Source organism: Syngnathoides biaculeatus, chromosome 14 (genome assembly GCF_019802595.1).
Source record: "Syngnathoides biaculeatus isolate LvHL_M chromosome 14, ASM1980259v1, whole genome shotgun sequence".
Taxonomy (NCBI): Eukaryota; Metazoa; Chordata; class Actinopteri; order Syngnathiformes; family Syngnathidae; genus Syngnathoides; species Syngnathoides biaculeatus.
The window spans coordinates 8,712,282-8,740,163 of NC_084653.1; the positions used below are offsets into that span (position 1 = coordinate 8,712,282).

The 27,882-nt window shown below is 39.9% G+C and overlaps 1 protein-coding gene across 4 annotated transcripts; it reads right to left on the bottom strand.

The window, feature by feature from the left end:
- Positions 1 to 168: 168 nt before the first annotated feature.
- LOC133512690 (LIM and senescent cell antigen-like-containing domain protein 1) lies at positions 169 to 26,903 on the bottom strand. Of its 4 annotated transcripts, XM_061842545.1 has the most exons (11): positions 21,052 to 21,354; positions 10,211 to 10,370; positions 9,642 to 9,708; positions 9,376 to 9,496; positions 9,137 to 9,286; positions 5,739 to 5,889; positions 4,424 to 4,516; positions 3,586 to 3,634; positions 3,406 to 3,481; positions 3,020 to 3,154; positions 169 to 1,352 (listed from the first exon to the last, which is right to left on the bottom strand). In XM_061842545.1, exons 1-11 carry the CDS (start codon positions 21,147 to 21,149, stop codon positions 1,238 to 1,240), a joined length of 1,215 nt encoding a protein of 404 aa, XP_061698529.1. In that variant the 5' UTR covers positions 21,150 to 21,354; the 3' UTR covers positions 169 to 1,237. The 4 variants fall into 4 exon arrangements, with proteins under 4 accessions (XP_061698529.1, XP_061698526.1, XP_061698528.1 ...); XM_061842542.1 differs by lacking the exons at positions 3,020 to 3,154; positions 21,052 to 21,354 and adding an exon at positions 26,745 to 26,903 and having other exon boundaries at positions 170 to 1,352; XM_061842544.1 differs by lacking the exons at positions 3,020 to 3,154; positions 21,052 to 21,354 and adding an exon at positions 23,022 to 23,045 and having other exon boundaries at positions 170 to 1,352.
- Positions 26,904 to 27,882: the final 979 nt, after the last annotated feature.

Consider the following 27,882-nt stretch of genomic DNA (forward strand, 5'->3'; position numbering starts at 1 on the left):
CTCTGACACCGAAATGACGACGAGGAAATCTTATCATATATATATATTAGCTCAGCAAAAGGCATTTGGGCTTGCTTGAAATGATTGAGACGGGTAAAGGTTTACATCACATTCCCTATAGTTTTACAGCAAACAATCTCAACACAATACCCCCATCCACCAAAAAAAGACATCACACGTAATTTAAATACGGTACATGTTTATTATGCTGAGCTGACAGAATGATCTTTGAATGACTAACTACTACAACTAGTTCAATCTTTTTCCTCCAAGGGCTGCATTGAGCGGCCCACAAATGGCCCTCGGGCTGTAGTTTGGACACCAGTGATTTACATTTTTGTCATGTTTATGTGATTGCTAAACAATGTGAAGAAAAAAATACTATGTAGCATCACCGTAGTCTGCCTTTTATGTGTGGCTGAAGAATTTCTATATGAATGAATGTACTATGAAATGTAATAATTGAAATGAAATTCACAACAAAAACATATGGCTAATGTTTTTGCTACACTATGGAATGTCCAACTATATTGAATAGAAGATACATGCTTTTATGGCAAAATTCAGTTCAGGTTAAATTTAACTGGATAAGAAATGCTACTGAATTACAAACAACACAACAATAAACAACACATGCAAAAGCAATTGTCCATCATGTTGTACTGTAAATTCAAAACAGTCACCCTGAAATACACCTGGCCACTCTTAAGCTTTGTACTGACGTTTTTCCAAACACTGAATTCGAAGCAAACCAATGGGGTAACGTCAGATAGTTCACATGAACCGATTGGAGTAGAAACACACTTTAAATGGACAATCCAACCAATAAATCCTCAATTTAATGAAGGCAATACAAAGACAATGTGACAAATCTACATATTACAGAAACAAGGTAACTGAATCGGCTGCTGTATACAGTATATATTAGTGAAAATACACATATATAATACATAGTATAAAGTGATAAAGTAAATAACTGCTCTACTGTGTAAGTATTCAACATTTTTCTCTCCATTTTGGGCTTGCTCTTAATATGCTCGAGCATCAGTAACATAATCCATCACAATCTGTTTCGGTTACATAGAAGTGTGAAAAAGGAAACAGAGTGAAAGGTTCTTTTAAGATACAAATGACAGAGGCTGTACCTACAGAGAAAGTCAGGCCCATTAAATGGCACTCAAAACTCTGCAGTACAACTCAGTGGCAGCACGTCAGGTGTTCACGTAAAATGCTGTGTTTACTTCCGTGCAACAGTTTCTGACAATTTCTTCAGTCTCTTCTTCAGCTCCAGTGGAAATTTTTCATAACACTTCTTGCACACCGGCTTCATGTCAAACTCCACAAACTTATTCCTGTGAGGGAAACATGGCAATTTCAATTATGTATTTCACTTGTACAGCAATGTAAAATATGAATTGCAGATATTTCAAATCCATTATCTTTTCTTTAAATCTATTATATCTCATACATTAATTTTTTTACCCCCTTTAAAACTCCTGCATTTGACAAAAATTGCACAATGTATATGTACGTATGTATAATGGAACCCTAATTAAGTGCATGACTAATTGTAACTGTATTTGCTGTTTTATTATGTCAAAAATTATTGCTGTGAAAGAGGTCTCTGAAAGTTCTTTCACAGGTCTGTAGGCATAACTCGGTGACACGTGTGAAATCTGGTGCTTCTCTCTCCAAATGGCTTTAATTCGATTAACTTTGGTGTTACTCCCACGCAGAGCAGGTAATCACTTGTTGGACAAGGCACGTGTCAAACCCAAGTGGCACTCTAGAGTTTCCATAACAGAGGCAAGAAAGCTGCCGGAAGTGATTAAGGTTTTACAATCTGGACCCAGACAGAACCAGAGCCCCATGAAACAAAGCTGTCCCTTCAACATGTGATTGATCTGATTTTCCTGTTTGCATAGCAGAGACTTTCCAAGAACCTCAATCTGTAATTGCGCTTATGGTAGCTAACTGGTCAAATGGTGAAACATTTCATGAAGCAATTGGCCACTGTGACTCCCGTGCACGCACACAGCTGCACTCCCCAAAAAATGTCAAATACTGCGGCACTCCTTCAAGATGCCAAACAAGCCGTAGTCATGCAGTCTTGCCAGGAAAACACCATTTGCCATCATTTTGAAATCATTACTGTCGTGCGTTATATATTTTATAAAACTGATTACGGTACCACATACAGCACGGCATATCCTTCAGATTCATCTTAAGTTCCATGTACTAGTATGCTCTTTGTCCTCAATGGTAAGAAATTTCAGCACACTACTAATGTCACAGTGTCTTTGTACCTTTTTTTTCCCAGTACTTGGGTGACTTTCACTCAAAGAGTTTCAATTGAGAACAGTTGTTGAACAAGTCTTACTAGTACAGTAAACCATACTAGTAGGACACTACATGTTCCCGGTGAGGTAAATCTGTGCACTAGTTGTCAACTGTGTGCTACCAGTGAAGTGCTACATATTCATTCATTCATTCATTCATTTTCCATACCACTTAACCTACAAGGGTCACAGGCATGCTGGAGCCCATACCAGCGATATTCGGGAGAGAGGTGGGGTACACCAAGAACCTGTCGCCAGCCAATTGCAGAGCTCATATAAACAACCATTTCCACTCACATTCACACCTACAGGCAATTTAGTGTCTTCAATTAACATACCATACATGTTTTAGGGGGAAATCAAGGAAGCTGGAGAAAACCCATGCATTAACGGAGAGAACAGGCAAACTCTATCCAGACTTGGTCGGATTTGAACCCGTGTCCTCAGAGCTGTTAGGCAGATGTGTCAAACCAGCCCACAATCATGCTGGCCAATAAAAATTTGGGAGGATCATAAGTACTTGTGTTTTACTATTGTTCTACTCATCACCAAGATTAATAATAAGTAGCAGAAAAGGAATGAGAGTGACACAAACATAAAAGACAGACGGAGGGAAGAGAACTGACCAAGAGGAGAACAGCTGAAGTACGGAGAAGGAAATGAGAGAGGATTACAGACACATGGGTATCAATGGTTTCTTCTTTTTCTCCTTTGAGTCGCGCTCTCGCTTTGACAGCCGACATTTCATGTCATCCGGCAGACGTTCATAGCAGTGCTTACACACCGGTTTCAGGTCCACTTCGACAAATTTATCTCTGAAGGGGCACGGAGGAAGGGTTACCCAAGGGACGTGAAGAACAGAGGAGTGACATGGAGGAAAAGGGAGAAGGAAAAGAAGCAGACGGATAATGGCATAAAAGAGCATGGATAAGATAATAAAAAGTGGTGCTGCAAAATGTGCACACAAAGGTTGTATAAAAAAAGGGGGGGGGGGAAACAGTCCCAGATGGACTGAAGCATGTTGCAGTACACATGAAATGTTTGGTGGAGGTTAAACTTTACTTACTTGAGGGTGAGCTTGGTGTTGCAAGTGGAGCAAGCAAAGCAGTTGACGCACCAAGCCTTGTTGAGGGCTGACACCACTGAAAACATGAGCGAAGCACCATGAAACAATGACTGCATGCAGTAACATCCTTCAACACTGGGATGCATGTACACACATTTGAAACTACAAACATTATCTCACCATCTCCTTCTATAACACGATTGCAGTGGTAGCAAACATCCCCAAACAGCTAAAAGTGATAAAAAAAGGAAGGACAGTAATGATATCAATATTGTGAACACATCTTTTGGAAACAATGAATCCAACAACATAAAAAACAGTTCAATATTTTAACTCTAGCATGTTTTACAAAACACACAGAATTCAGATCTCATGCAAACAAGGACACGCTAAAGAGTTTGATGTGCCTTTCTTTTTAATGTTCAACTTAAACTTCAGCCATACAAAATGCCGTGGCTGCCCTGGACAGCTGCTATACAGTGCTACCTTGACTTACAAGTGCCCCAAGTTGCAAGTTTTTCAAGTTACGATCTTGGTTGATTTTTCACTTTGCGTTGCAATCCCAAATTTAAATTATGAGAAAACTTCACATATCCTGTGAAGTCGAGTGTTTTTTAGGGCAGGGGTCTGGAATAGAATAATATAATTTCAATGGGGAATATTGACTTGAAGAGTAAATTAAATTACAAGTTTAGTCAGGGACAAAATGCACTTGTAAATCCAGGTACTAGTACATACTTGTTTGTCTTAGTCAAATTAAAGCGACTGTAAGTACAGCCACCTAGTGGGAGGATCCATTATTTAGTCCCCATGGAAAAAGCTGAACCCAACTATGGAAATTGTGTTTATTTGTTGTATTTGACAATACACTTGGCCCTTAATCATCTAATTGTGCCAATAAAAGCAGAGGGAGGTCAGTATTTTCAAAAACAAGACAAATATAAATTGAATCCTTACTACATGTAGTCTTCCTCTTATGTTGCTTTTCGTGTTCATAACAATCATTGTTTTGTGTTACCTGGTTGTAGTGTGTTTCACAGTAGGCCAGGCCCTTCCGTTCGTAGTGGCGATGTCCCAGGAAGGGTTTCTCACACTTAGCACACACAAAATGCTGCAAACACGGCCAAGGCCAAGCACACACAGTTAGCTCTGGAACACAGTCAGCTAAAGACTTCCTTAAGCCAACACCACAGTTCAATTCAGTCCACCTGTCCTGTACTGTTTCACAATAGTGAATCGAAAAAGAGAATGAAGGAGCAAAGTGCTCTCTATAGTTGAATTGGATATGTTGGGACTAAATGGAGGCACTCTCTAGATATAATTTCATATCATGTGTTTCTCTATGAGGACAAGATGAATGAGTAGCAGAGAAAAAGCAGGGCAAAACCAACCAAGCTTCTCAAGAGCAAATGGAAGACTGATGCATTTCATTTGTCATACATAGAAGACCTATTATTGGATTAATTATTAACTATTGGTTTATTAGCGCAGTCCTTTTATAGAGGCCAGGCAAAGTTTCATTGGGCAGCAGAAACCTCAGTCCAATTGTTTAAACGCTCACCATGTCAAAGTGTGTCTCGCAATAAGCTCGACCATCCCGCTCATAAAATGGATGGCCCTGAAAAGGGCGCTCACACAACGTGCATACGTGGTGCTGCATACGGAGGAGGAAAGACAACAAAATGGCCATAGCGTGAAAAAAGACAGAGGATGCCTGGACTTAGGTAGTGGGGAAACTCTGAGGTGATGGTGGAGATAAAGGAAGAAGAAAGGCTGTACCAGTCTGAATGCGATAAAGTGTACCTAACTGTGGAAATAACACAGAATGAATCAAATTAATCTGAAACAAAACAAAAAAAAAAGATCTTGACTGTACCTTTGTCTTTTCACATACGTCAAAAAACACAATATGACTGGAGAACAATGTTGTATTGCTATTTAAGTGGCCTTATACAGTATAGGGTGTCCTCAAAAAATTTACATAATTTCATACTATGATAAAATTCTCACTCAAATGATCTTAAATTAGTGAGATGTGAAAAAATATCTATATAAATTGAAGTAGTTTTCAGATTGCAGACAGAAAAATCACAGCAACCTGGCTATCACTAAAAAAAAATCAGGTAAAATCAAATCTCTATTCTGTGTTTATTAAATCAAACAAATCAAAATTATGAGTAATACATTGTTCATCTTTCAACCTGAAGCCCATTTATTGCATTTGCCTCTGCGATTCACTTACTCATGATGGTCAAATTTCAAATGTCAACTTTTTGAGGACACCCTGTATTATAAATTATGTTAATATGTGTTGGAAAGAGTTCAGGTCAGACCTCTACATGCCACTGCTTGCCCATTGCATTGACCACACGGCCCTCAATGGGTCTCCTGCAGGCCCCGCAGATGGGGACTCCCATCTTGTCGTGGCAGGGCAAACAGTAAAGCTCCCCCTTCAGCTCTCTGGCATCAGCAGTCAACTCCTTTCTGCAGACAGAGAGTGAAATTTTCACTGAATGAGCAAATCACGGGAATATATTCATTTTTATTCACACTTTATGAAAACATGACATGACATGATTTAAAACAATACCATAATAGAGCAGCAATGTACTTACCCAATTCCAACTAAGTTGGTATGTTGTTAAACATAAATAAAAACCGAATACAGTGGTTTGCAAATCATGTTGAACCTAGATTTAATTTAATACACTTCAAAGACAAGCTATGCAATGTTCAAACTGACAAACCTTATTGTTTTTAGCAAATAATCATTAACTTGGAATTTTATTGCTGCAACACATTCCAAAAAAGCTGGGACAGGGTCATGTTTACCACAAAAATTATATCACCTTTTCTTTTGACAACACTAAAAATCCAGATGGAAAAACTCTTTTTTTCTCATGCGTTTTAGGGCACTTCCACTTCTCAGTGATATTTCTTGTACTAGAAGCTGTTTTAATTTTACTTTTTCAAACGTTTTTATTTATGTATTTGAATGCTTTTAATCATGTAAAGCCCATTGAGTTACGTTGTGTATGAAATGCGCTGTACAAATAAATTTGCTTTGCATGGCTTTGATTGTTGAAGCTTAGTAGGTGTAATTCTTTCCTATTCTTGCGAGATGTACAGCTTCAGTTGTTCTACTGTCTGGGGTCTCTGTCGTCCTATTTTATGTTTCATAAAGTGGCACAGATTTTGAATGGGAGACAAGTCTGGACTGCATGCAGGCAACTCTAGTACCTGCACTCTTTTACTATGAAGCCACATTGTTGTAACATGCAGAATGTCATTTGGCGGTGTCTTGTTGAAATAAGCAGGGGCATCCATGAATAAGATGTTACTTGAATGGCAATTTATGTTGCTCCAAAACCTGTATGTACTTTTGAGCAATAATGGTGCCTTCACAGATGTGCAAGTTACCCATGACAATTCCACTAATGCAGCCTCGTACCATCACAGATGCTGGCTTTTGCAACTTTGCATAATAATCTGGATGGTTCTTTTTCTCTTTGGCCAAGAGGACATGATGTCCACAATTTCCAAAAACAATTTGGAATGTGGACTCGTTGGACCACACAACACTTTTCTGGCTTGCATCAGTCTATCTTAGATGAGCTCGGGCCCAGAGAAGCTGGCACCTTTTGGGGTGTTGTTGATAAATGGCTTTTGCTTTGCATAGTGGAGTTTTAAGTTGTACATACAGATGTAGTGCCAAACTGTATTTACTGAGATTGTTTTTTTCTGAAGTGTTCTTGAGCCCTTGTGGTGATATCCTTTACACATCGAAGACAGTTTTTGATGCAGTGCTGCCTGAGGAATCAAAGATCACAGGCATTCAATGTTAGTTTTCAGCCTTGCTGCTTACTTGCAATGATTTCTCCAGATTCTCTGAACCTTTTGACGACATATTTGACCATAGGTGATGAAATCCCTAAATTCCTTGCAAATGTACATTGGAACATTGCCTTTAAGCTGTTCAACTAATATCTGACGCACTTGTTAACAAAGAGGTGAACCTTATACCACCATTGCTTGCGAATGACTGACCAGTTCAGGGAAGCACCTTTTAAACCCAATCATAGCACCCATCTGTTCCCAAATAGCCTGTTTACCTGTGGGATGTTCCATATTGATGTTTGATGAGCATTCCTTGAATTTCTCAGTCTTTTTCACCACCTGCCCCAGACTTTTGGGAACATGTTGCAACCATAAAATTCCAAGTTAATGATCCTTTACTTGTCTTTGTAGTTGTATTCCATTAAATATAGGTGGAACGTGATTTACAAATCATTGTGTTCTGTTTTCACTCATGTTTAATGCAACATACCAACTTTATTGGAATTGGGTTTGTAAAACAATTAGGAATCCAGATTAAAAAAAAAAAAGTTTAAGCCCACATAACATTATGCAGAGTTTGAATATTTTATTCCTTATGCACAGTTTGATTATTTTACTCCGTGTTTACTAGCGATACAGTGGTGACTTGAGATACCAATCTAATTTGTTCCGTGATCACTCTCCTAACTCAAAACACATTTTTTACAGCCTCACTGTCATGAGCAAGGCTTGGCCACTAGCAGGAGGGGCGTGGCCAGGCCACTCCTCTGGGTGGTGACACTGGTTACAGTTGTTTCACATTGGGACTGTGATTAGACGGGCATTTAAATTGGAGTTTTTGTCACTAGCATTTGCCAGTTTGTTGCCTTGCGTTAGTGAGTTGCATTCACTGCCTGTGGGACTCTCCGCTTCTATGCGTAAGTAACCCGAGTCACAGCGATTCTATGCCCTTTTGTTTGATCCTGTCCTGTTAAGTTTGCCCCATAGTCATTGGACCTTTCTGTATGTCTTTTGGATCCTGCCTAGCCTCGCGTTTCTGTGCCTCTGCCTTGTCGGCCTGCGACAGTGTGTATGACCCAGTTACTGGAATAAACCACATTGAACATTATGCTTGTGCCTCGAAGTTCGGCATTTGGGTGCGCCCCCGTACCGGAGGTTCTTGACACTCACAGAAACAAGAAACATTTTACAATGCATTTTTAATGACAGAAATGGCACACTATAATATTATTTATGAAAACCTAAACTAATTACATCATGGAATGAGAATTGAAAACAATTAAACTGTTTTTTCACACTTTGTATTAATGCCCATTGTGCTGGCAGCCTTGGGCAATTTGGAGCAGTGAAGGATGGCCAGATGGAAAAATTGTATGTAGAGACCTCAGCTTTTTCCAGCTCCTTTGTACAGCACTCATATTCATATGAAGTTGTTCTATGACTGTGAGTAGTGTTATAAGGTCTCTCTACATGTGTTGCTGCACTGAATGTGTTACAAAAAATGTTGCCGAAAGGGTTATAACACCACACCATACATGCTAGTTCACCTGTGGCTGTGGCATTTCCCATCATGTGATAGCATTAGCATTAAGATAACAGACTAAAGACTAAACCATGTGGTTATCTGGAAGAAACTGGTAATTATCTCTTTTATGTTTAGTTTGACAATAATCATCAACTGAGAGTGGTTGTAAACAGCGCTCAAGTTTGCTCTCTCAAGTCAAAACCAAAAATGGCCTTTAGAACGGCTCTTATCTTGAAAAACTCTTAAGTTGGGTCACTTGTATCGCAAGGTACCAACCACTATGTTAGCTTTGGAAAGTCACAATTTGTTATGCAGCTCTTGTCCTGTGTTACTGGAACACACTCGATTGTGTATGGTCCCGAGCCTTACCCACAGTTGTTACAATTGAAGTGATCAGGGTGGTAGGGGTCATTCTTGAACAAAAGAGGTTGCTCTTCAATGATGGCGTGACACTTTTGGCAGATGTACTTGCCCAGACCACGTGCTTTCTCTCTGTTGTGGCACGGGCGACACAGGTGCCTGAACAGGGGGAAAAGTGTGATAGGTTAAACATTAAGGTTTTGATCTTCAATATCAATATTGTATCAGTTTGTTCAGGGGAAACTGACCTGCCTGCATTCTTAACAAATCCTACATCAGCGAGCACGGCCTGGCATATGTCACAGCAAAAACATTCAGGGTGCCAGCTGTTGTTCATGGCCTTGATGACGCGGCCAATGATGAACTCACCTGAGACACAAACACATCAAGATGAGAGGTTTGTTCATTGTTCGTGGATAATTGTTTTTTGTTTTGTTTTGTTTTTTAATTAAATTCAGGATCCAGCATCCTTTGGCCCAGTTCTGTTGCACTTGAGTACAGTTTCCAAACTTACCACACTGGTGGCAGCATGGTGCAAAGAGCATCTGGAAGTCATGTTCACAGTATTTCCTGTCTTCAAACTGTAAAAACATTTTAAGGCTATCAGAATCAGAATGACCTTTATTGGCCAATCATTCTAAAACCTATTGGAAAAATGTATTTACAGCAATCATATAATGTTATTAATAAATAAAAAAAAAAAAAGACAAGACGAAACTCCAAATTTCTTTTGGAAAGAACAGGAGAATCAATGAGATGAGCTTTAGCGCTGTTACAGACAAGAAATAAAGTCAGACCCATTTACTGTACAGTAACCAGACGGGAAACTCAATACAGCAGTGCACTGAGGATATACTGTACTCGCATCAATATCCTGTTGTTATATTTGTGTGAATGTAACATTATAGCTTCAAGCATCAGGTACTGCACATGCAGTAGCTACAAGATAACATTGGAGCATTGATTGAATCGTCCATACAATACATATCAGTGACCCAGAAGAGCACTAAGTTATTGAAGTATATCAATGACAACATCATGCACTTGTTAAATAATGCTATATGAACAAAACGGTAGATTTACCTCATAGAATAGTCCCTCCGGGAACTGTTGGAAACACTGGGCGCACACAAAGCACTGTTCATGGTAAAGCTCTCCGTTACTGTTCACTATCTTCTCAGCTGGAGCAAAGCCACTCTTGCAGCGCTCACACATGGCATTGGCCAGGGCATTGGCCATGTTGCTAAGGAATAAAATAAAACGGGGACAATTAATGCCAGGTAATACTGTCACAATCACAAAAATAAAGGAATGGTTACATTTGGATCATCAACTGAAAGGAGAGAGTAGAGCAGGTAATGCTGTTCCATACAATTGGCCTCATTCACTAATGCACCATTGCAGGACAAATCTGAGATTCATCCCTATCTTAACTTGTTTTTGTCAACAATTTGTTGGACCGCTCACATTTTTTACTTTACATTTATTATGTGCACCACATTCTCTAATTTAATTTCAGATTTACTAGAAATTAAAACTTACAAAAATTGTTACAATATGCCATTGGTTTCGTGTTTTACCAAGTTCTCCATTGATACCAGCTTTTTTTTTTTTTATAAAAAGGGATAAAGATTAAGAAAGTTATATAGTTATGGAGCAATGATGTGACTAAAGCGCTGCTCATTGGCCGAGTTGTGTCTGATGAATCTCGTTTTGAAGGGAAAACAGGGACACGGTTTATGCTAATTGCAGCTCACGGGCAAATCATTTACAATGAATTTTAATTCATTAACATACACATTGTGGTGCGTAAAATATTGGCTGGTACGCTCAACTTGTTTGAAGTTTGAGCATTTCTAGAGTATTTCCATGCATTTATTAGTGGATGAGGCCCATTGTGTTAACATGCAGCTTCTTAAAATGTTATATATTATTTAATATCAGCAAACATCTGCAATCAAAGTTCACTTATGAATCTTTGTTCCTAATGGGAGCCATGGAAAAATAAGATTAACATGCAAATTGAGAAAAGACCAGAAGCTGGTTTGTCTCAGAAAAAGAAAATCAATCAGTTAAGAGAATCCAGACTAACTACATTAATAATTAACAGCAAAGTAAGCATGACCCAATTGACCCGAGTAATAAAATTATATGAAAATTAGATGAGGCAAACTCCTGGGCGACATTGAAACACATCAGTGTCACATTCTGGGAAGGATTTATTCAGGGTGTAAAACCCGTCATTAGTGCGTGTGTTCACCTAAAACTCCAATGATGAAATCATGGCTGATGTAACATGACCAGTCCACTAATTCATTAGTTAAGTTATATTTTTAAGAAATGAGAGAAAATAAGATTGGTAAAACAGATTTTTTTTTTAAATTACGTATTTATGGATTGCGTCCTTCTACAGTTGGCTCCTTATCATCTCTCAATAAAAGTCTGTTGCAGACTGTAAAAACTAAAACATTCTATAGATTCTGACCTGATGTAACATGCACAGTCAGCCCTGCCTTACAGGATTAGTGGCAGGATGTGATACGTCCCTTTGGCATTTCCACCCTGTATTCCGCCGGTGCCACATTGCAGAACAGAGTTTCTTCAATAAACAGTGAAATTGCCAACTCTACTGGTCCTTGATGCTACTAAACCTACTGTATGCTAGAGAGAACCACATCCTTCCTCCGATTCTCTATCTGTGCTCAGTTAGATGTAACGCCGCAATGATAAGCAATAAATTTAAAAAGGCACCAGTTATTGGAAGCTCTGACAACAATAAAAGAATGGATGGGCACTCCAGATTCCTACACCAGCTCATTACCAACAAATTGTGACCTTTTGAAAAACTAGACCACACAATATGTTACAATATTTTCCTCAGTGTATTGTGTTGTGATCATATATATATTTTTTTAATTTTATGGTCAAACCCAAATTTTGGTTTCATGATGAAATCACAGTAAGAAACCTTTAGCTTCAACAAATCCACTGTTGACTTCATGTCTTTAGTCAGTCAACATAGCATTTATATTTAGCCTTCATGTCATTCATGGACACATACTCAGGATACCAGCTGACATTTTTTTTATTTTGCATAATCACTCCTCCCCTCCTTGGCACAAAAATAGCTTACTCTGTGTTTGCGCCTGTTGAGTTTGGAGCTATCCTTGCACAAATAACCTAAAAAAAATCCAACCAGTCGGTAAAACCCAGCTTCCGCATAATATCGAAATTCTTCACATTCTCTAACACCTCGAGGTCGCAGCAAACCGACCAGCAGCAGTTCAGTTTATGAGTAGACAGAATGTCCCAGTACATCGATATATGTTCAGGACAGTCAGTGCCATCTCAGTTAGCAAAATGTATGATTTGGTGCTTGTAGAGAACATATCATTGGGAATAAAAAATACCTTTCCACGACATTATTAGGCTTGATTCAGCATTAGAAACTGCATACGATAACTTATCACTAATTTCAGTTTATTTGTGTCTTTAAAACTGCACCTAGTTTTTCTTTGATGAAGAGGTAAATTCCCCTTTACCCATGATTCTATTAGAAAATAGCATTATATGTTATGTCAGAACTAATCACAAGGTGTGTCACTGTCCTTCATATACTTACAATCGTGCATAAAAATCACAAAACTCCTTATAGACTTTGACATCACTCTTTCGCCTCTGGGACTTGGACACCGGGACTTCTGCCTCCCCACTGTCGCCATGCCGAAACCTTTGATGGTCACCATTCAACTCCCCATGTGGAATGTAGTCCAAGACCTCACCATCCTCAGGTATGGAAGGTGGTAGAGCACGACTATTCATTTTTGTACTCTTTTCCAGGTACAAAACTTTGGTGCTTCAAAGTTCAATTAGGCAAATCCAGCCATCAGTCAGAGCAGTTATCCGTAATGCAAGAGGCAAACTGAGCCACTCATCAGACTGTGATGGGTGTAGTCTCTCCCTCTCCTGCATGCACACACACACAAACACACACCCACTCACTCCTTCGTTCCCACATCAATAGTCTTTTTTTTTCAGTTATATATTCAAGCGTGCGCACTTACATGAACATACACGTGCACGCATGCACGCACGCACACACACACGCACACACACACACACACACACCACACACACACACACACACACACGCACACACACACACACACACACACAACACACACACACACACACACACACAAAGACAGAGTCTCCTGCCTGTCGAACTTGCTGTCTATTCTTGGACCAGCTACTGAAATTAAGAGCCAACCCGAACGCATGCCTGTTGAGAGGCCACATATTCATGCACACCTGCGGACATATGCACAAACACACAAAAGTGTGATTTGCAGACATCAAGTGTTTTTTTCAAATTGAGTATTGTATGGATTCTAAATGACCTGGCATTACGAAACAGAATGACTTGTGTGGGTGAGGTTGTTTTGTCCACTTGGGGTTGACCAGTTCAGGGTGCAGTCCGCCTTTTGCCCGAAGTTAGCGGAGATAGGCTCCAGCATTCTCGTGACCCTTATCAGGATAAGCGGCTTGGATGGATGGATGGATAGATGGATGGATGGGTCGCCATCCTCGCATTCTACAATACAAGACAGATTTATCTGTGACTTTGAGTCCTTATGCCTTCAGAAGGCGGGGCCTAATCTGGAGAATGACAGAAGAATCAGCCAGTGAGAGTGTAGAGCTGATTGGCTGTTAACTGGCTAACGCAGTTAACATAACAGTCAGCATGTGTAAGTATTATGTGAATGAGTGCGAGTTGTGGGCACCGGTATATTTGTTTTTTAATTACTTGTTGAATAAAGCGATTTAAAGTGTACAGATGGATTTCTATCCTTTATAACTTATGGGGATGTTCAAATACTTTCTAACTATTGGAAAAAGCTGTAGAAAAATGATCCTTTTAAAGGTTTGTCCCAGACATTTTGGAGTGAATTATGCAATAATGTACCAGTACGAGTATATAATATTCATCTTGTATGGTGTGAGCATATGAAGGGTGTACATATTTGTGTGTGTGTTTGTTGACATGACTCCATCTTTCTACAAATAGACACCCAGTGAACCCTCATCTCCAAACTAGGTGCTAGCAGCTGCTCTTGTGTGCGGGCTAGAGTGGGTGGGGGCACTGTATACACATGATATATGGTTCACAGCAGTATTTGTTTCTATCAATGAGACTCAATGCCATCAATTCAGACGAGGGCTTCAAAACTCACATAACATGAATGATCAGTAAACTCTATACAGTAAATCCAGCCATCCATCACTGTACTCATGTTATATATATAAACATGAAGCTGTTTTAGGGTCTTCAAACAATTCACACACGTTTAAACAGAATATATTAAGAGAGAGAGTGAGAAAGACAGAGAGCGAGAGAGAGAATCAGAGAGAGAAAGGAAGTGATTAAAAAATGGGAGAAATATCAAAATTAATAACACACATTACAAAGAGTAAGTTGTTTACATCCTGACGAGACTCCCTCTAAAAACAATTGCCTTAACTGTTTAAAAGAAAGAAACAGTATGGTGGTAGATTTCACCTTGCATAATACAAACTTAAAAGTACCTTCCCAAAACCAAAAAATAAAAGAACGGTCACCTGTACTAGCTCTAGCTACGGAGAGACGGGGAAAAAAAATCTAATCAGCAGGGGGAAGAAACACACACAACCCTTCCTCTTGATTACAGCCATTAGCACAATAATGAACAGTGGACCACCCGATTACGTGGAGTATTATTACTGGAAGATCCCTTCTGTAACAAAGTTTTCAAATTGCGTCTCAGGAATACATACTAGACAATGTTGCATTTTAAGATTTCCATCTTTTAGCATCCACCAAGCCATTGGTCAATCGATTACAACTGAATGTGATCTGTGTTTTTATGTGGAATTAAGTCTAACAAGGTTCATACTCAGTCTGACCAAAAAAATTCAAGGGCTTTTTAGGTGCATTCTTAGGGGCTGACATGAAAAATTTAGGGCTGACACGGAAAAAATTTAGGGCCATCGTGAGAAATCAAGAGGAAGGAAAAAAGACTCACCCAATGGGTGCCATCAACCGTTCTTGGTTCATCAAATGTTCCAGTATCTCAGTACCTGTGACAGTGATCACCTGTCGCCCCTTGTGGTAGTTCTCATTGATATGACCATTGTCAACGTCTTCACATAACAGTATACAGAAAAACAGATTCTAACTACAATTGCAACTATATACACAAATGTCTTCTACTGATGTCTGTTTCAGCACCCCTACTCTAGCTCCTTGAGCCTACCCAGTGCCTCCTCTATTTGTTGCTGCAGAAGGGTTAGTTAGCCAAAGTGGCTCTCTTGTCTTTTCCTCTGCCTCTGATGCATTGGCCTCGGTGATAAACCTCAGATTCCTCTTTTCTTCTGCAACCTCACACAGCATGTCAGCCTTCTCAATAAGCGTTGATATGTCAGTCCCTATTCTGGCTTTTTTGGCTTTGAAGCAGTAGAGATGAAAAGTGGGCAGCGATGCCAAATGTAGCCATGTACGAAGTCTTCCTTTCCCCATAGTGGTAGTTTTTAGCAATGTCACTGTCTGGGAACATGACTGCAAACACTTTTGAATTATTTTCACAAGATCTGTAACTGTAATGGCTGCAGATCACTTTTAAAGTCCACACGATCTCTGCCTTTAATGAGTCCGTCTTCGTGTATTGAACTACGTTCTTAAAGCCTGACTTCTGGCTGGTTGAAATCGATGGCTGGACAACTGTAGGTGCGCATTAGGGATCGCAACCGGTCACAAATAGCCGGATATAACAGGTTTTCGTTTTTTTGAAACCGAAACCGTAATCGGACTTTCGAAATCGGTTAAAATTTCCAATAATTTCTTCCGGTTCCGGTACTCCACATTGCGCTATTTTTTCAACATCAATTCCACTTTTTTCAAGTTTCACTGTTAGAGTAAAGTTCGACTCAAAAGAACATTCAGTTAAATCAAAGAAACATCAAACATGGCATCGAGGAAACGCTCGGTATACTTTCATGCCCTTTCTGAAAGTCTGAAAGAAGAATGTCAACATTAAAACAAAAACAAAAAAAATTAAAATTCAACTTACACGAGTGCGTTTTTGAAAGCCACATTCAACAAGCTTGTTTGTCAATATTGTATACAAACTATCCCATTACCGCGGAGTAAATTAACGATGATGGTGTAGCGCCGGAGAAAAGGAGTCGGAGGCGGAGTGTCGGACAATGGAACAAAACTTGTTTTATTGGCAGACATCAAAACACTACTCGCATAAAGGGGGGAACTCTGTGAACTCGTCACTCTGGAAGAGCAACAACAAAAACAGTCCGTGCGGAACCCCGCACCCCAATTTGAGGGCCCATGTGTGAATTATATAAAAACCACTATGGTACCGGTTTTAAAACCGGTTAAACGTTTTTTCTGCTACAGCTGTTCGGTTAAAACCGGTTATGAAAGTAAGCGTTTTTTTGCGATCCCTAGTGCGCATGCACTGCTAGTACCACTGCCTGAAGTTGATGCTTCACTATCTTGATATTTTAGAAACAGATTCATACCAACGGAAGATGTGAGAGTCTTCGCCAAATCAGCGTGTCTCCTGTTTTTCCGGTGCGATTCCAGCAGTTTGATGCCCATCTTTTCAAGCTGGTAACTCTCCTTGCACAGATGGCAGTAAAACATGTGCCGATCTTTTGGATCTCGACGAACCCAGCTCCCAAACTCCTTACTTTCAACCCAAGCTTCTTGAAAAATGCACTTCCCCGTGATACAAGTTGGATCGATGAAAGAACTACGCTACGTCGTAACGAAGACGAAGTGAAATGCCTTACTCACGGAAACAAACTATGGAATATCGACAAGATGGCGACTAGTTGTCAACACGGTGACTTCCGTTGACAATTTCCGGCTGATTTGGATGCCAGACGGATCACTATTTTTTTTTCAAATAAAAGATTAATTTATTTTTTCGGGAGAATTTTGGCAGTAGAGGTCCTCCCTTTGATTTTTTTTAATTTAAGGCCTTTTTAGGGGCTTGACCGGTTTTCGCGGATTTTAAGGACTTTTAGGAGCCTCTAAATGCACCTTCGAAAATTTAGGGGTTTTTAGGGACTTATAGGGCCGCGTGCGAACCCTGTCTAAAGTTCCTTAGCAACGATTCAAGGGCTGGGACAAGGGGGAAAAATTGACAAGCTAGTTTTCCATTTATTACTTCATAAAAAAACAATTTTCATAAACAGTGCTCATATTGCATTTTTAACAATTTAAATTGTGTTACAAACTGGTAGCATTCTACTTAATTTCATTTCATAACTATTTTCTTTAACCTTCCACATAGAAAGTTTGCTGTTGAATAGTTGATCTATTACAGCAATCTAATATGACCACTGTCATCTACTACTGAGTGTACTGATAAAGAAGCATCCCATGATTGTCACCAGATGTGGACTTGCCATAGGAGGACAAAAATGTTATTGTAGCGGCAATTGGTAGTGTAGTGGATTATATAACTGATGGGTGTGAATAGCTGTATTCCAGTTGATAACTAAGATGTCCTGCCAGTGAATGAGTTAATATTTCTTTAACAAACTTTCGTGAGCAATGACAGACAGTATTATATACTGTATAAGAATGGTGACAGTCTGGTCCAAGACAACGGAGGTGCTCCAGGCGTTTGTTTTTATATTCTATCCATCCATCCATCCTTCATCCAAAATGCTTATCCTCACAGGTTTTGCAGGAGTGCTGCAGCCTATCCCAGCTATCTTCAGGCAGGAGGTGGGCCACACCCAAAACTCCTTGCCAGCCAATCGCAGGGCACATTGAAACAAACAACAGTTAGCGCTCACAAGGACAGCTCAGAGCAATTTAGAGTATACAATTTAGAGTCTCTAAATAATGCATGTTTTTGGGATGTGGGAGGAAACAGGAAAACCCACGCAGGCACGGGGAGAACATACAAACTCCATGTCATGAACAGGGCTCGAGGGTGGACCCAAATGCACGACTCCAGAGACAAGCAGACAGTGCAGAGGAAACCTTTATTCGGTCCAAGGTCTGGGATCAGGCAGACAGTCCAAACAATCAGAAGTAATAGTACGGCAGGCTTACGAGGGTGGTCAGTGGACAGGCGTGGGTCGGTAAATGAAGAGCAGAAGTCAGGCAAAAAGGAGTGCGGGAACGAGGCATCAAGGACGACGATCTGGTAGAGGACAAGTCGTCCCCCGGGTCCTATATATACTGGGCGGCATCAGCTGGGACAAGGTGCAGGTGTGCGCTGACTAATTAGCTAGCCACACAGGTGGGGCCGAAATTTGAACCCCAGCCCTCAGAACTGTGAGGCAGATGCTCTAACCCAGGGGTGCCCGGTAACAGGTAGCTAAGAGTAAAGAAGTATGACTACATGATGTTAGGGCTGCAGCTATCATATGTATTTTAAGAATAAATTATTCTACAGGTTATCCCATCCTATCTAAACCATCCATCCATCCATTGTCTGAGCTGCTTATACTCACAACGGTCACGGGAAAGCTGGAGCCTATCCCAGCTATCATTGGGCAGGAGGCGGGTAACACCCTGATCTGGTTGCCAGCCGTTCACAGGGCATATGTGAACAAAATCATTTGCACTCACATTCACGCCTATGGGCAATCTAGAGTCTTCTATTAACCTACCATGGATGTTTTTGCTATCTGGGAGGAAACTGGAGTGCCTGGAGAAATCCCACGCAGGCACAGGGAGAGCATGGAAACTCCACAAAGGTGGGCCCGGGAGTTGAACCCTTGTCCTCAGAACTATTAGGCATACGCTCTAACCAATCATCCATAGTGCCTCTCTACTCCATAGAGTAATTGGATTTAAAACAAAAAAAGATTTATGACACAAAATAACATGCGCATATAAGAAGCAGTCACTTTTTTTTGTCCACTTGGGGCCCCCCTCCTCAAATTCAATTGTAGTGTCTGCGACTTTGAGTATGTATGGCTTGAAAATGCAGGGTCTGGCCTGTTGACTGACATCGGTATCAGTGGACTACAGTATGGTTTATTAAATTTGTTTTTTCAATTGCTTACCCAAAGGCTATATATTCTAAATATCGACAGTAGCTAGTACGTACTAGTAATTAGCAGGAGTAATAATGTAATTGGCTGGCGACCAGTTCTGGGTGTACCCCACCACTCGTCCGATGATAGCTGGGATAGGGGCCAGCACGCCCACAACCTTACTGAGGATAAGCAGAATGGAAGATGATTGAAAAGTAGTAATAATATTGTGATTAAGTATAATCTTCCAATCATTTTTTTTTCAGAAAGAGAAATATTTTGAAAAAACTCTTCAACCAGTTCTATGGAAGTAGACAGGCTGAAAAGTATCACATGCCTAAATAATGTAAACATGTACACAGTATCAACAGAAACCATGGCAACACTGACAAGCGCCGAGCTTGGAATGGCAACGTGTGGGCACACACTCACCCATACATACAAACAAACACACACATTCAACTCACAACACCCACTTTCACCGGGACTATCTCAAGACTCACTTGAATCCACATGGCAACAATCAACACAGATAGGGTAGTATAATCATTTAGTAAAAAGTAATACATCCTATACATCCATCAAATAGACTTACTAGTAACTGTCCTCATTATTTAAAACTTGGATTAAAAAAAAAGTACCAAAAATGATTAAATCAAAGAAGAAGGTAGTTTGGTTGTTTCATATTGCACTACTTAATATTTGTCCACAGGAATATTTTTGGAATACTGTGCAGTACTGCTGGATCAAACCTGTTTTAATGTCCTTATTCCTGTCATGAAGAAAATTATTGTATAGAATACATTAACATTAATAGATTTGTTGTATGCTCTTTGCACAAGTATCCCATGCAGAACTGTTGCAACGATCGCAAAACACTGTTTCTGACAAAAACTATAATAAACATTGTTCAGCTAGAGTGTGAGGACTATAAATAAAATAATGCACCATAAGAAAGAAGACAAAAGTCACTTCTTCTCTAGTTTCACATTCACAGACAAATATTATTTGATAACATATTATTGTGGCCGAAGCTTACAGTGATGTGTAAAAGCTGTCATATAAAATGCCATTAGATGGTGTAAGTGTTGCAATAGGTGAAAATACAAAGAAATGTGTGGCTATACTCATAAATATTAGCAGGTTATTTTCTAAATAAGCACAAATCAAAGTTTGTTTAACATGACTGGGATCATTTCTAAAGACAGAGCCCCCTCTTTGTGTCTACATTCTTCACATTGCAACATTCCTGCTCCAACCTGAGGAGGGGAACAAGTGTTGATAAATGGTCACACCACAATTTCACAAGTTGTGCACATCCTACTATTTGGGAGGAATGAGAATGCATTACTTTGCAAAGGTCTGGCCTAATCAATGTCTGTCAATACATTTACACAAAGAGACAATAAAGACAAATCCCAATCTGGCACAAAATGTAAGTAAAGTCCAAAGGTTCAGACAAAATGCTATTGATAAGGACAAGGACCACTACACGTTTGACATTTTCAGTGAAAATCCACCCAAAAATTGGGGCAGGGTGAGTGGACAAATGAATCCTCTATTGTCCAGTCAAGAACCATCAGGATTAATCTATTCTCTACTATTCTCCTGACACAGCGAAATAACCTTGTAAACCATTTAAACAGAAACTATGGGATCATTAGGATATGACAAAGGCTGGACTGTTGAATGTGATCCCAGCTGCAAAATCCTCCCTTCATCCCTATGTGTTACACTATAATGGAATAAAACTGCTACACTACTAATGATTCATGAACTTATAACAAAGCAAGAGGAACGTAACAGAAATTGTGACATCAGTGAACACTAGTAGCAAAGTGAAAAGCTTCACAAAAAGTTAGACACACCTGAACCCGTCCTCAAGCACACCATAGCTATCTGGTCTCTCCTGTCTTCGCCTGAACAAGCCCGAGTTTGACAACGCCTTGAGTCTTAAAGAGTTCATCTCCCTGCCACCTCCGTTGTTCCTTCCTCGTTCGCTGAGAGCACAAGACCTACTGGTCCAGAAATATGCCAGAGAAAGTGTGTGTGTTTAGGGCTGTTCCGAATAAAAAGATTAGGCTGGTGTTGTTCGAGCCCCTTATCGGACTGACACACCTCCAGGGCACACAATCTTGAGGAAGAAGGACATGCAGAGGTGTGGTAGCACCGCCTGCACACCTATCATCTGCCTATTTGTCCGCCTTCTGCGGGTAGAAGGGAAGTGCCTGAGTAGAGGAGAAGGCGGAGAAAGGTATTCTGGCATTTACCTCCACTGTCTGTTGGCCGCCTACAGTTCACTAGCTCATTCTTGAGAATACAATCCAAGGATGCCACTAGTGCACCACAATAGTGACAAAGGCTTGCCATAAAGCTAACCTTTGACAAATGTTGCTTGGTAATTTCAACCTTTGTGGATCTTTGTCAGACATGAACAGTTGGATGTTTGACTACATTTTCTTTATAGACAATTTATGAGCCACCAGGAACAAAGAGGATTAATGGTAATGAATTGCAACACTGTACACAGTATGTAACACATTTCAGGACACGAATCCATCTACCCCTTTCGACTTGTCCATTTTGGTCCACTAGATGGAGCCAATGTATAACTTAAAATTCAGCAGAGGGTCAGGAGCTTTTGTTCATACCAAAAACAAATATGGCAACACAAGAAGAAAACTTAAGCATCCCAGGAATGCTTAAATTGAGCATTAAATATTGCTGCACTGCAAATTGACGAGCACAGTTTTTTTATTTGTATTTATTGTCTTCCTGATCAAAATTCAATGTTTTTTTCTCAGCAGTGACAAGAACCTATTGAAAGAGGAGAATGCCAAGCCGTGATTAATTCATGACAGTGTTGTCTGGGAACAAGACACTTTTTTCAAATGCATAACAAATCCAACACACACACTCACACACACACTCACACACACACACACACACACACACACACACACACACACACACACATAAAAAACTGTTTCTCTGACATTCACAACACAGAAGACAATGTGATGCATGAAAACAGAAACCATCAATTTGTAGAGGAAGAAAACAAATGTAAGCAAGAGCTGGGGATGAAAACTCAAGAATTGTGTACTGTAAAAATAAGGACAAGAATTCATACCAATTCCCACAAATATTCTAATGACTATCACAGCCATTCTAGTAAATATGCTGTATTCTACACCTCAGGAGTATTCAACTTGTTGAAAACAAGTGTCAAGCCTTGATCACAGTAGTTGATATGAAAAGGTTCGGTCTCAGTGACATTTCCATTTACACTTTTGGCATATTTCAACAGCCACACAAAGCTGTAAATTTTCATCATTTTAAAATAGATTTCAGGTCTGTCAGATTTACTATTGATAAACTGATGAAGTAAATTAAGGCCTGTAATTACAGTACTGTATAACTGGCTAAAAAAAAAAAAAAAAAAAAAAAAAAAAAGTTGAAAGAGTAACTCCAAATGACCCCACTGCCACTATGTGGACAACAGAGGTATAACAATGCTACGATTTCAAGACCCGGTCGAAAAAAATTGTTTTTGGCTCAAAATGTCCTTTAAAAAGACGTCTAAGGGGAAAAAAAGCACCAAAGGACGTGTCCTTGTGAAGATCAACTCCTACTACGTCTCACTCACAAAAGAGGAAGCACACTTGGTTTTTTATAAACAGACCAGTTTTAAAAACGACAACAGAATCATTTAGTCTTGACAAAAATGGCATTAACATTACAGCTGGAGTGTACTTCACAGATAAGAAGAAAAAAACAATGCAAAAATGAGGTTAATTTAATAATGTATGTATAATATGTATGATATCTGTCTTACCAGTGTGATAGTCAGAAAAGAATGGGGATCATTTTAGTATTGCTAAAGTTCCTTTTGCTGTCACTGCAAACACTACTGCTTCTATCTCATGGCCACATCACTTCCTGTGTGTGTGCGTGTGTGTGCTGATGTGCCAACATGTCTGTGGGAAAAGGTGTGACAAAGCAGCACAGAAGAGATAGTAGATGAAGCGACAGTGCAATGAGGAGTAGGAGGACGAGGAGAGTAATAAGAGTGCTTGTGGTTTTGGGAGGTGTGAGGTTAGGCTATTAAAATCAGACTTAAAGCAAGCCCAGCTATGAACGGGGACCGAACAATAGGATGGCCAAAACAATCCGAACAAAGTACAGTTTGTTGGGGAAGTATGCAGAAGCACAATCATAAATAGACAACCTCAGAGGGACCTAATGATTATCATTAAAAAGTGAACATTCCAAAAAGGTTTCAAATTTTAATTTTCCGGGAACTCATCAACTGTTAATTTATCAATTAATTTATTAATGCTACTGTCACAGTTTGGCACCATTAGTCGACGATTGTCTCTACCAGCATTTTCTCTCCCACTCCACCACTTTGCCAGTCCTCCTCTCTCTGATACCAATCTAAAATTGCCTGGGCTTGGGCTTGGTTGTACTAGGTGATCATCACTTAACCAGTGGGGCAAAGCGATGCACCGAATGTGCACAGTCTGTCACAAATACCACTCATTGCCAAATTGTACACTACGCACCCATGCAAGACTTTCCAGCACTTTTCTGTGCATCGGTTTAATCCGTTGCGGAACTCGTATGCCCGTGACCTTCCTGACATTTGTCATTGCTTGCAAAATTAAGACATGGTTGTTGACGTCAAAACAAAATACTCTTCACTTTATTTTAATTATGGATATTAGGTAGGGTAGAGGTCTTAGCTGAATGTATATTTAACAAAAACAATGTAATGACGTGTCCATTACTTCATCGCTCAAGAGCAGCGCTCTTCCAAACAAGGTCATGCTCAGGCTGGAGACTTGAACAAGCTCAAGTTGTATAAACAAAGTGTAGAGTCACGGAGGCAAAATTTTATATCATGGCAATGTAGAATGCTTACTTTTTTACATGTGTAGTCTGCTTTTCAATGCCAGAGTCATGCCAGACTGTCACCATTCAGGGAGCAGTGCAGAAAGTAACAAATACTGCCCCTGGCAGTGCATGAACAGGAAGTGGTGCATAATGCAGTAAGTATACTGTTACGGAGTCAGTGCCATGGAGGAGGCTTTGCTCCACTACAACTGTTTAAATAAAAAGTGTTTCCATTTTGTTTTCTTGTGAAGACAGCCTACGAGTTTAGAAATATTGACCGGGCTGACACAATGTGATACAGGCTACAATAATAGACAGCATTAAAACAAGGTGACGTGTGAACTACAATATAAACATAATAATAAATTAACATCTCCACAGCAGTATCATTAAAACTTCAGCATAATTATTTTTGACGAGCCAAAACATTGATCAGAATCAGAATCATATTTAATAGCCAGGTATGTAACAACAAACAAGGAATTTGTATCCGTCAGTCGGTGTTTTCCTAGTACGACATTCATGTGAAGTTAAAGGAAGACTCTCCCCACAATTATAGGAATTGGAGCACACATTAAATTTTGATTTTGCTTGGATTTCAAAAATGTTCTTTATTTTAAATTTTTTTTCAATTAATGTCCAAAATATATGTAATAATAATATCACTTCACATTGGAGGGTTTATTGTACATAGGAAATTTGGGGAGAGTCTATCTTTAAGGGAGGAGCTTTATTCATTCATAGACAGGACATATCTTTGTTTAAAGGGGAAATTCACTGGTTTGCATTAACAATGTATTTAATAGGTCATGTAATATGTACTCTATTTTGACAATGTAATGTTAAATGATCTCTCAATGCTCTAATAATGTTTTGAGAAGATTTTTATTGACAATTATGAATTTTCAGGGGCACTGCCATTTTCGCGAGTCAGATGACTTACGTGGGCGGATGTGATGTGTTACGTGCCATTCCAAACGCTCAATTACATGGGACACCATTTATATCCAGCGCTGATTTCTCGGATTTATCATCATCTGATGAAAAAATAGCAGCATCGGTTGACCGGGAAGACAGAGGAATACTTCCATACACAGCCGTGAGCGGCACAGCTCCGGAGTAATGCGAGCAAGTTCTGGGGCTTGGGGAGCCGTGAGCTCGCTCCCCCAGCGAGCGAGCTCCAGGGCTCGGGGAGTGAGCTCACGGGTGTGCCGCTCACGGCTGTGAATGGAAGTATTCCTCCGTCTTCCCGATCAGCCGAGCGGCCGAGCCGCTCACGGCTGTGCCGCTCATGGCTGTGTATGGAAGTATTCCTCCGTCTTCCCGATCAACCGATACTGCTATTTCTTCATCAGATAAGGATAAATCAGAGAAATCAGAGCTGGGCATAAATGGTGTCCCATGTAAACGAGCCTTTGTTGTGCCATGTAGCATGTCACATCCGCACACGTAGGTCATGTGACTCGTGAAAATGGCAGCGCCCCTGAAAATTCACAATTGTTGATAAAAATCTTCTCAAAACACTATTAAATGAGAGAGGATTTAACATCACACTGTCAAAATAGAGTCCATATTACATGACCTATTGAATACATTGTTAATGCAAACCAGAGGGGCCTCTATACCAGGGGTGGTGCTCAATGCGTCAATCGTGATCGACTGGCAGTTTGGGCGATGACGTGCCGGAAGAAAAAAAAAGACATCAGCTGTTTTTTCTGACCTTTAGCTCACCGCGCATGTGCAAACATCGACAGTACAGGAAAACATGCTAGTCGGCAAGTTCCCCCCTGCTTGAAAAGTAGATCTTGTGGTAAAAAAGTCTGGGCACAGCCTGCTCTATGGAAATGTATAAATTGTAAACCTTTTTTTTTCCGGGAGACATCAATTATTGATTTTCACTATTCAGGGGAATTGGGACTAAGCCCTGCCAGTTCAATGTAATTTAAATATAGAGCAGTCAGGTCTTTGACATGTATTTCAAATTTTTGGCACTTCTACCAATTAACTAGCACAATGTTGTTCCAATTGTGTGCATTTATTAATTTTTTTTTTTAATGTCCGTTTAATTTGGAGGTGGGTGTGTCGGCAAATCTAATTTCGAGTTTTGCACGCTTCCCCCGTGTTTGAACGACTTCCTTCCATATTTCCAAAACATGCATGCATGATGACCGCAGACTAAATTGTCTGTAGATGCTGATTTGAGTGTGAACTGTTGGTAGTCTGCATGTGCCCTGTGATTGACAGCTGAACAGTCTAGCGTTAATCTCCCTGTGAATCTAACAACTGCAGGGTGTGAATAAAACTGATGTTACGTTTGGGTAATGTAGATACTGTACTAGAAATGGAAGGGACATTCCAGCTACAAGTGATTGCATCAAAAGTACAGTGGGGGGCGCTTGCGAGGAAGCTAAGTGACCATGGTCAGATTGTTACAAAGGATATTACACTATAAAAGATGCTCGGTGTAAAGCTTGGTCGAAACACGTCTCACCATCATTTATACTACGCTTTCTTCATGAAACATTACCCAGATGTATGAGCGAAGCCAAAACGCCGGCACTACCCTGGTGCTAGCCCCTTCCCAAACCAGAAAAAAAAAATCAACTTCCCAACTTTTTAAGAAATATTCACCTCAGGAGATTACGATGAACTTTTGACTCACCCGTTCGTCATTTCCGTGATGGCAAGCATCCTTTGGCTGTCTCGTTCTTTCCGCGTCGAGGGGTGACAGATGTTGAAGGTCTCGGATGGAAGGGGTCTGCGAGCGTCCGTCTCCGCTCAACGATGGCGAGCAGAGGCCTCCTCCAAGTGGGGCTTCGACTTTCAAGCTAGAGACAACTGGGCATTGTACTTCCGCTATGAACTTTCACAAGTAAATAACTCTACCTTTAAAAATACGTAAACTATATCTGCACGATATTCACTACAAAACTTTTCATAACGAAAACATGCTTTAAACCAGTTAAAACAATTCATTTGTAGATTTTAATACTGTGACTTTAAATTACGACGTGTAAATTGGCTTTTATTTTACAAAACGGCACTTATTCAGGGTTAGTCTGACTTTAAAGCAGACAATTTACATCAATGTCAGCTCCACCGCTCAAATGCATTTTTCTACTCAAACAGACCCACCCTTCAAACTTTGGGGGAGAATATGTCCTCGTTATCTACACCACAATTAGAGCCAACATTTCTCATACTAACTAAAAGAAAATGTCTCGTTTCAAGTCCAGAATAATAACTTTCTAATAACATTCTTTTTTCATCAGTAGTCTATTATTTTTAAGTTTCAACGTTAAAATGTTTAATGAATACCCTTAGAAGTAAACAGACCTCACTTTCCGCACTCTTGGAACTCTGCCCATTGAAAAAAACCCCAACAAAACTAAACATGATTGATGAATGCTAAGTAGTAATGGATGAAATTCATATTTTGACAAATATGCATGATTACAGCAAATGTGTCTATTGGGAGGCCAAATCCTGGAAGCATGTCTTCATTCAAGCAGATACAGAGGCCATTTGTCATTTCCTCCAGTGGCTGAATCATTATAGTAGAAGTGCCACATTTATTCCCTAAAAAGGAAATCCTTATAGCCCCACCTCTTTGCTATGGGAGGGAATAGATAGTCTAACAGCAACAGACATGGAAAACTAGTGTCCTTTAAAATGAAATGGGGAAACTTCATGTTGTTGACCCAGAAGTGCAGACAGAAACATCTGGAAATAAAATTCCACAGCAGCAGTCTTGGCAGTTCGTTGCTGACACTCTCATTCAAATGAAAACCCAGGTCATC

Excerpts from the sequence above, each read along its gene's own strand:
- LOC133512690 (XM_061842545.1), bottom strand. The coding sequence starts at position 21,149 with ATGAACTCTTTAAGACTCAAGGCGTTGTCAAACTCGGGCTTGTTCAGG. Across the intron at positions 9,497-9,641 it reads ACCATGCTGCCACCAGTGTG|GTGAGTTCATCATTGGCCGC; the intron begins GTAAGTTTGGAA and ends TTTGTGTCTCAG. Across the intron at positions 1,353-3,019 it reads AAGAAACCATTGATACCCAT|GAATAAGTTTGTGGAGTTTG; the intron begins GTGTCTGTAATC and ends TTTCCCTCACAG.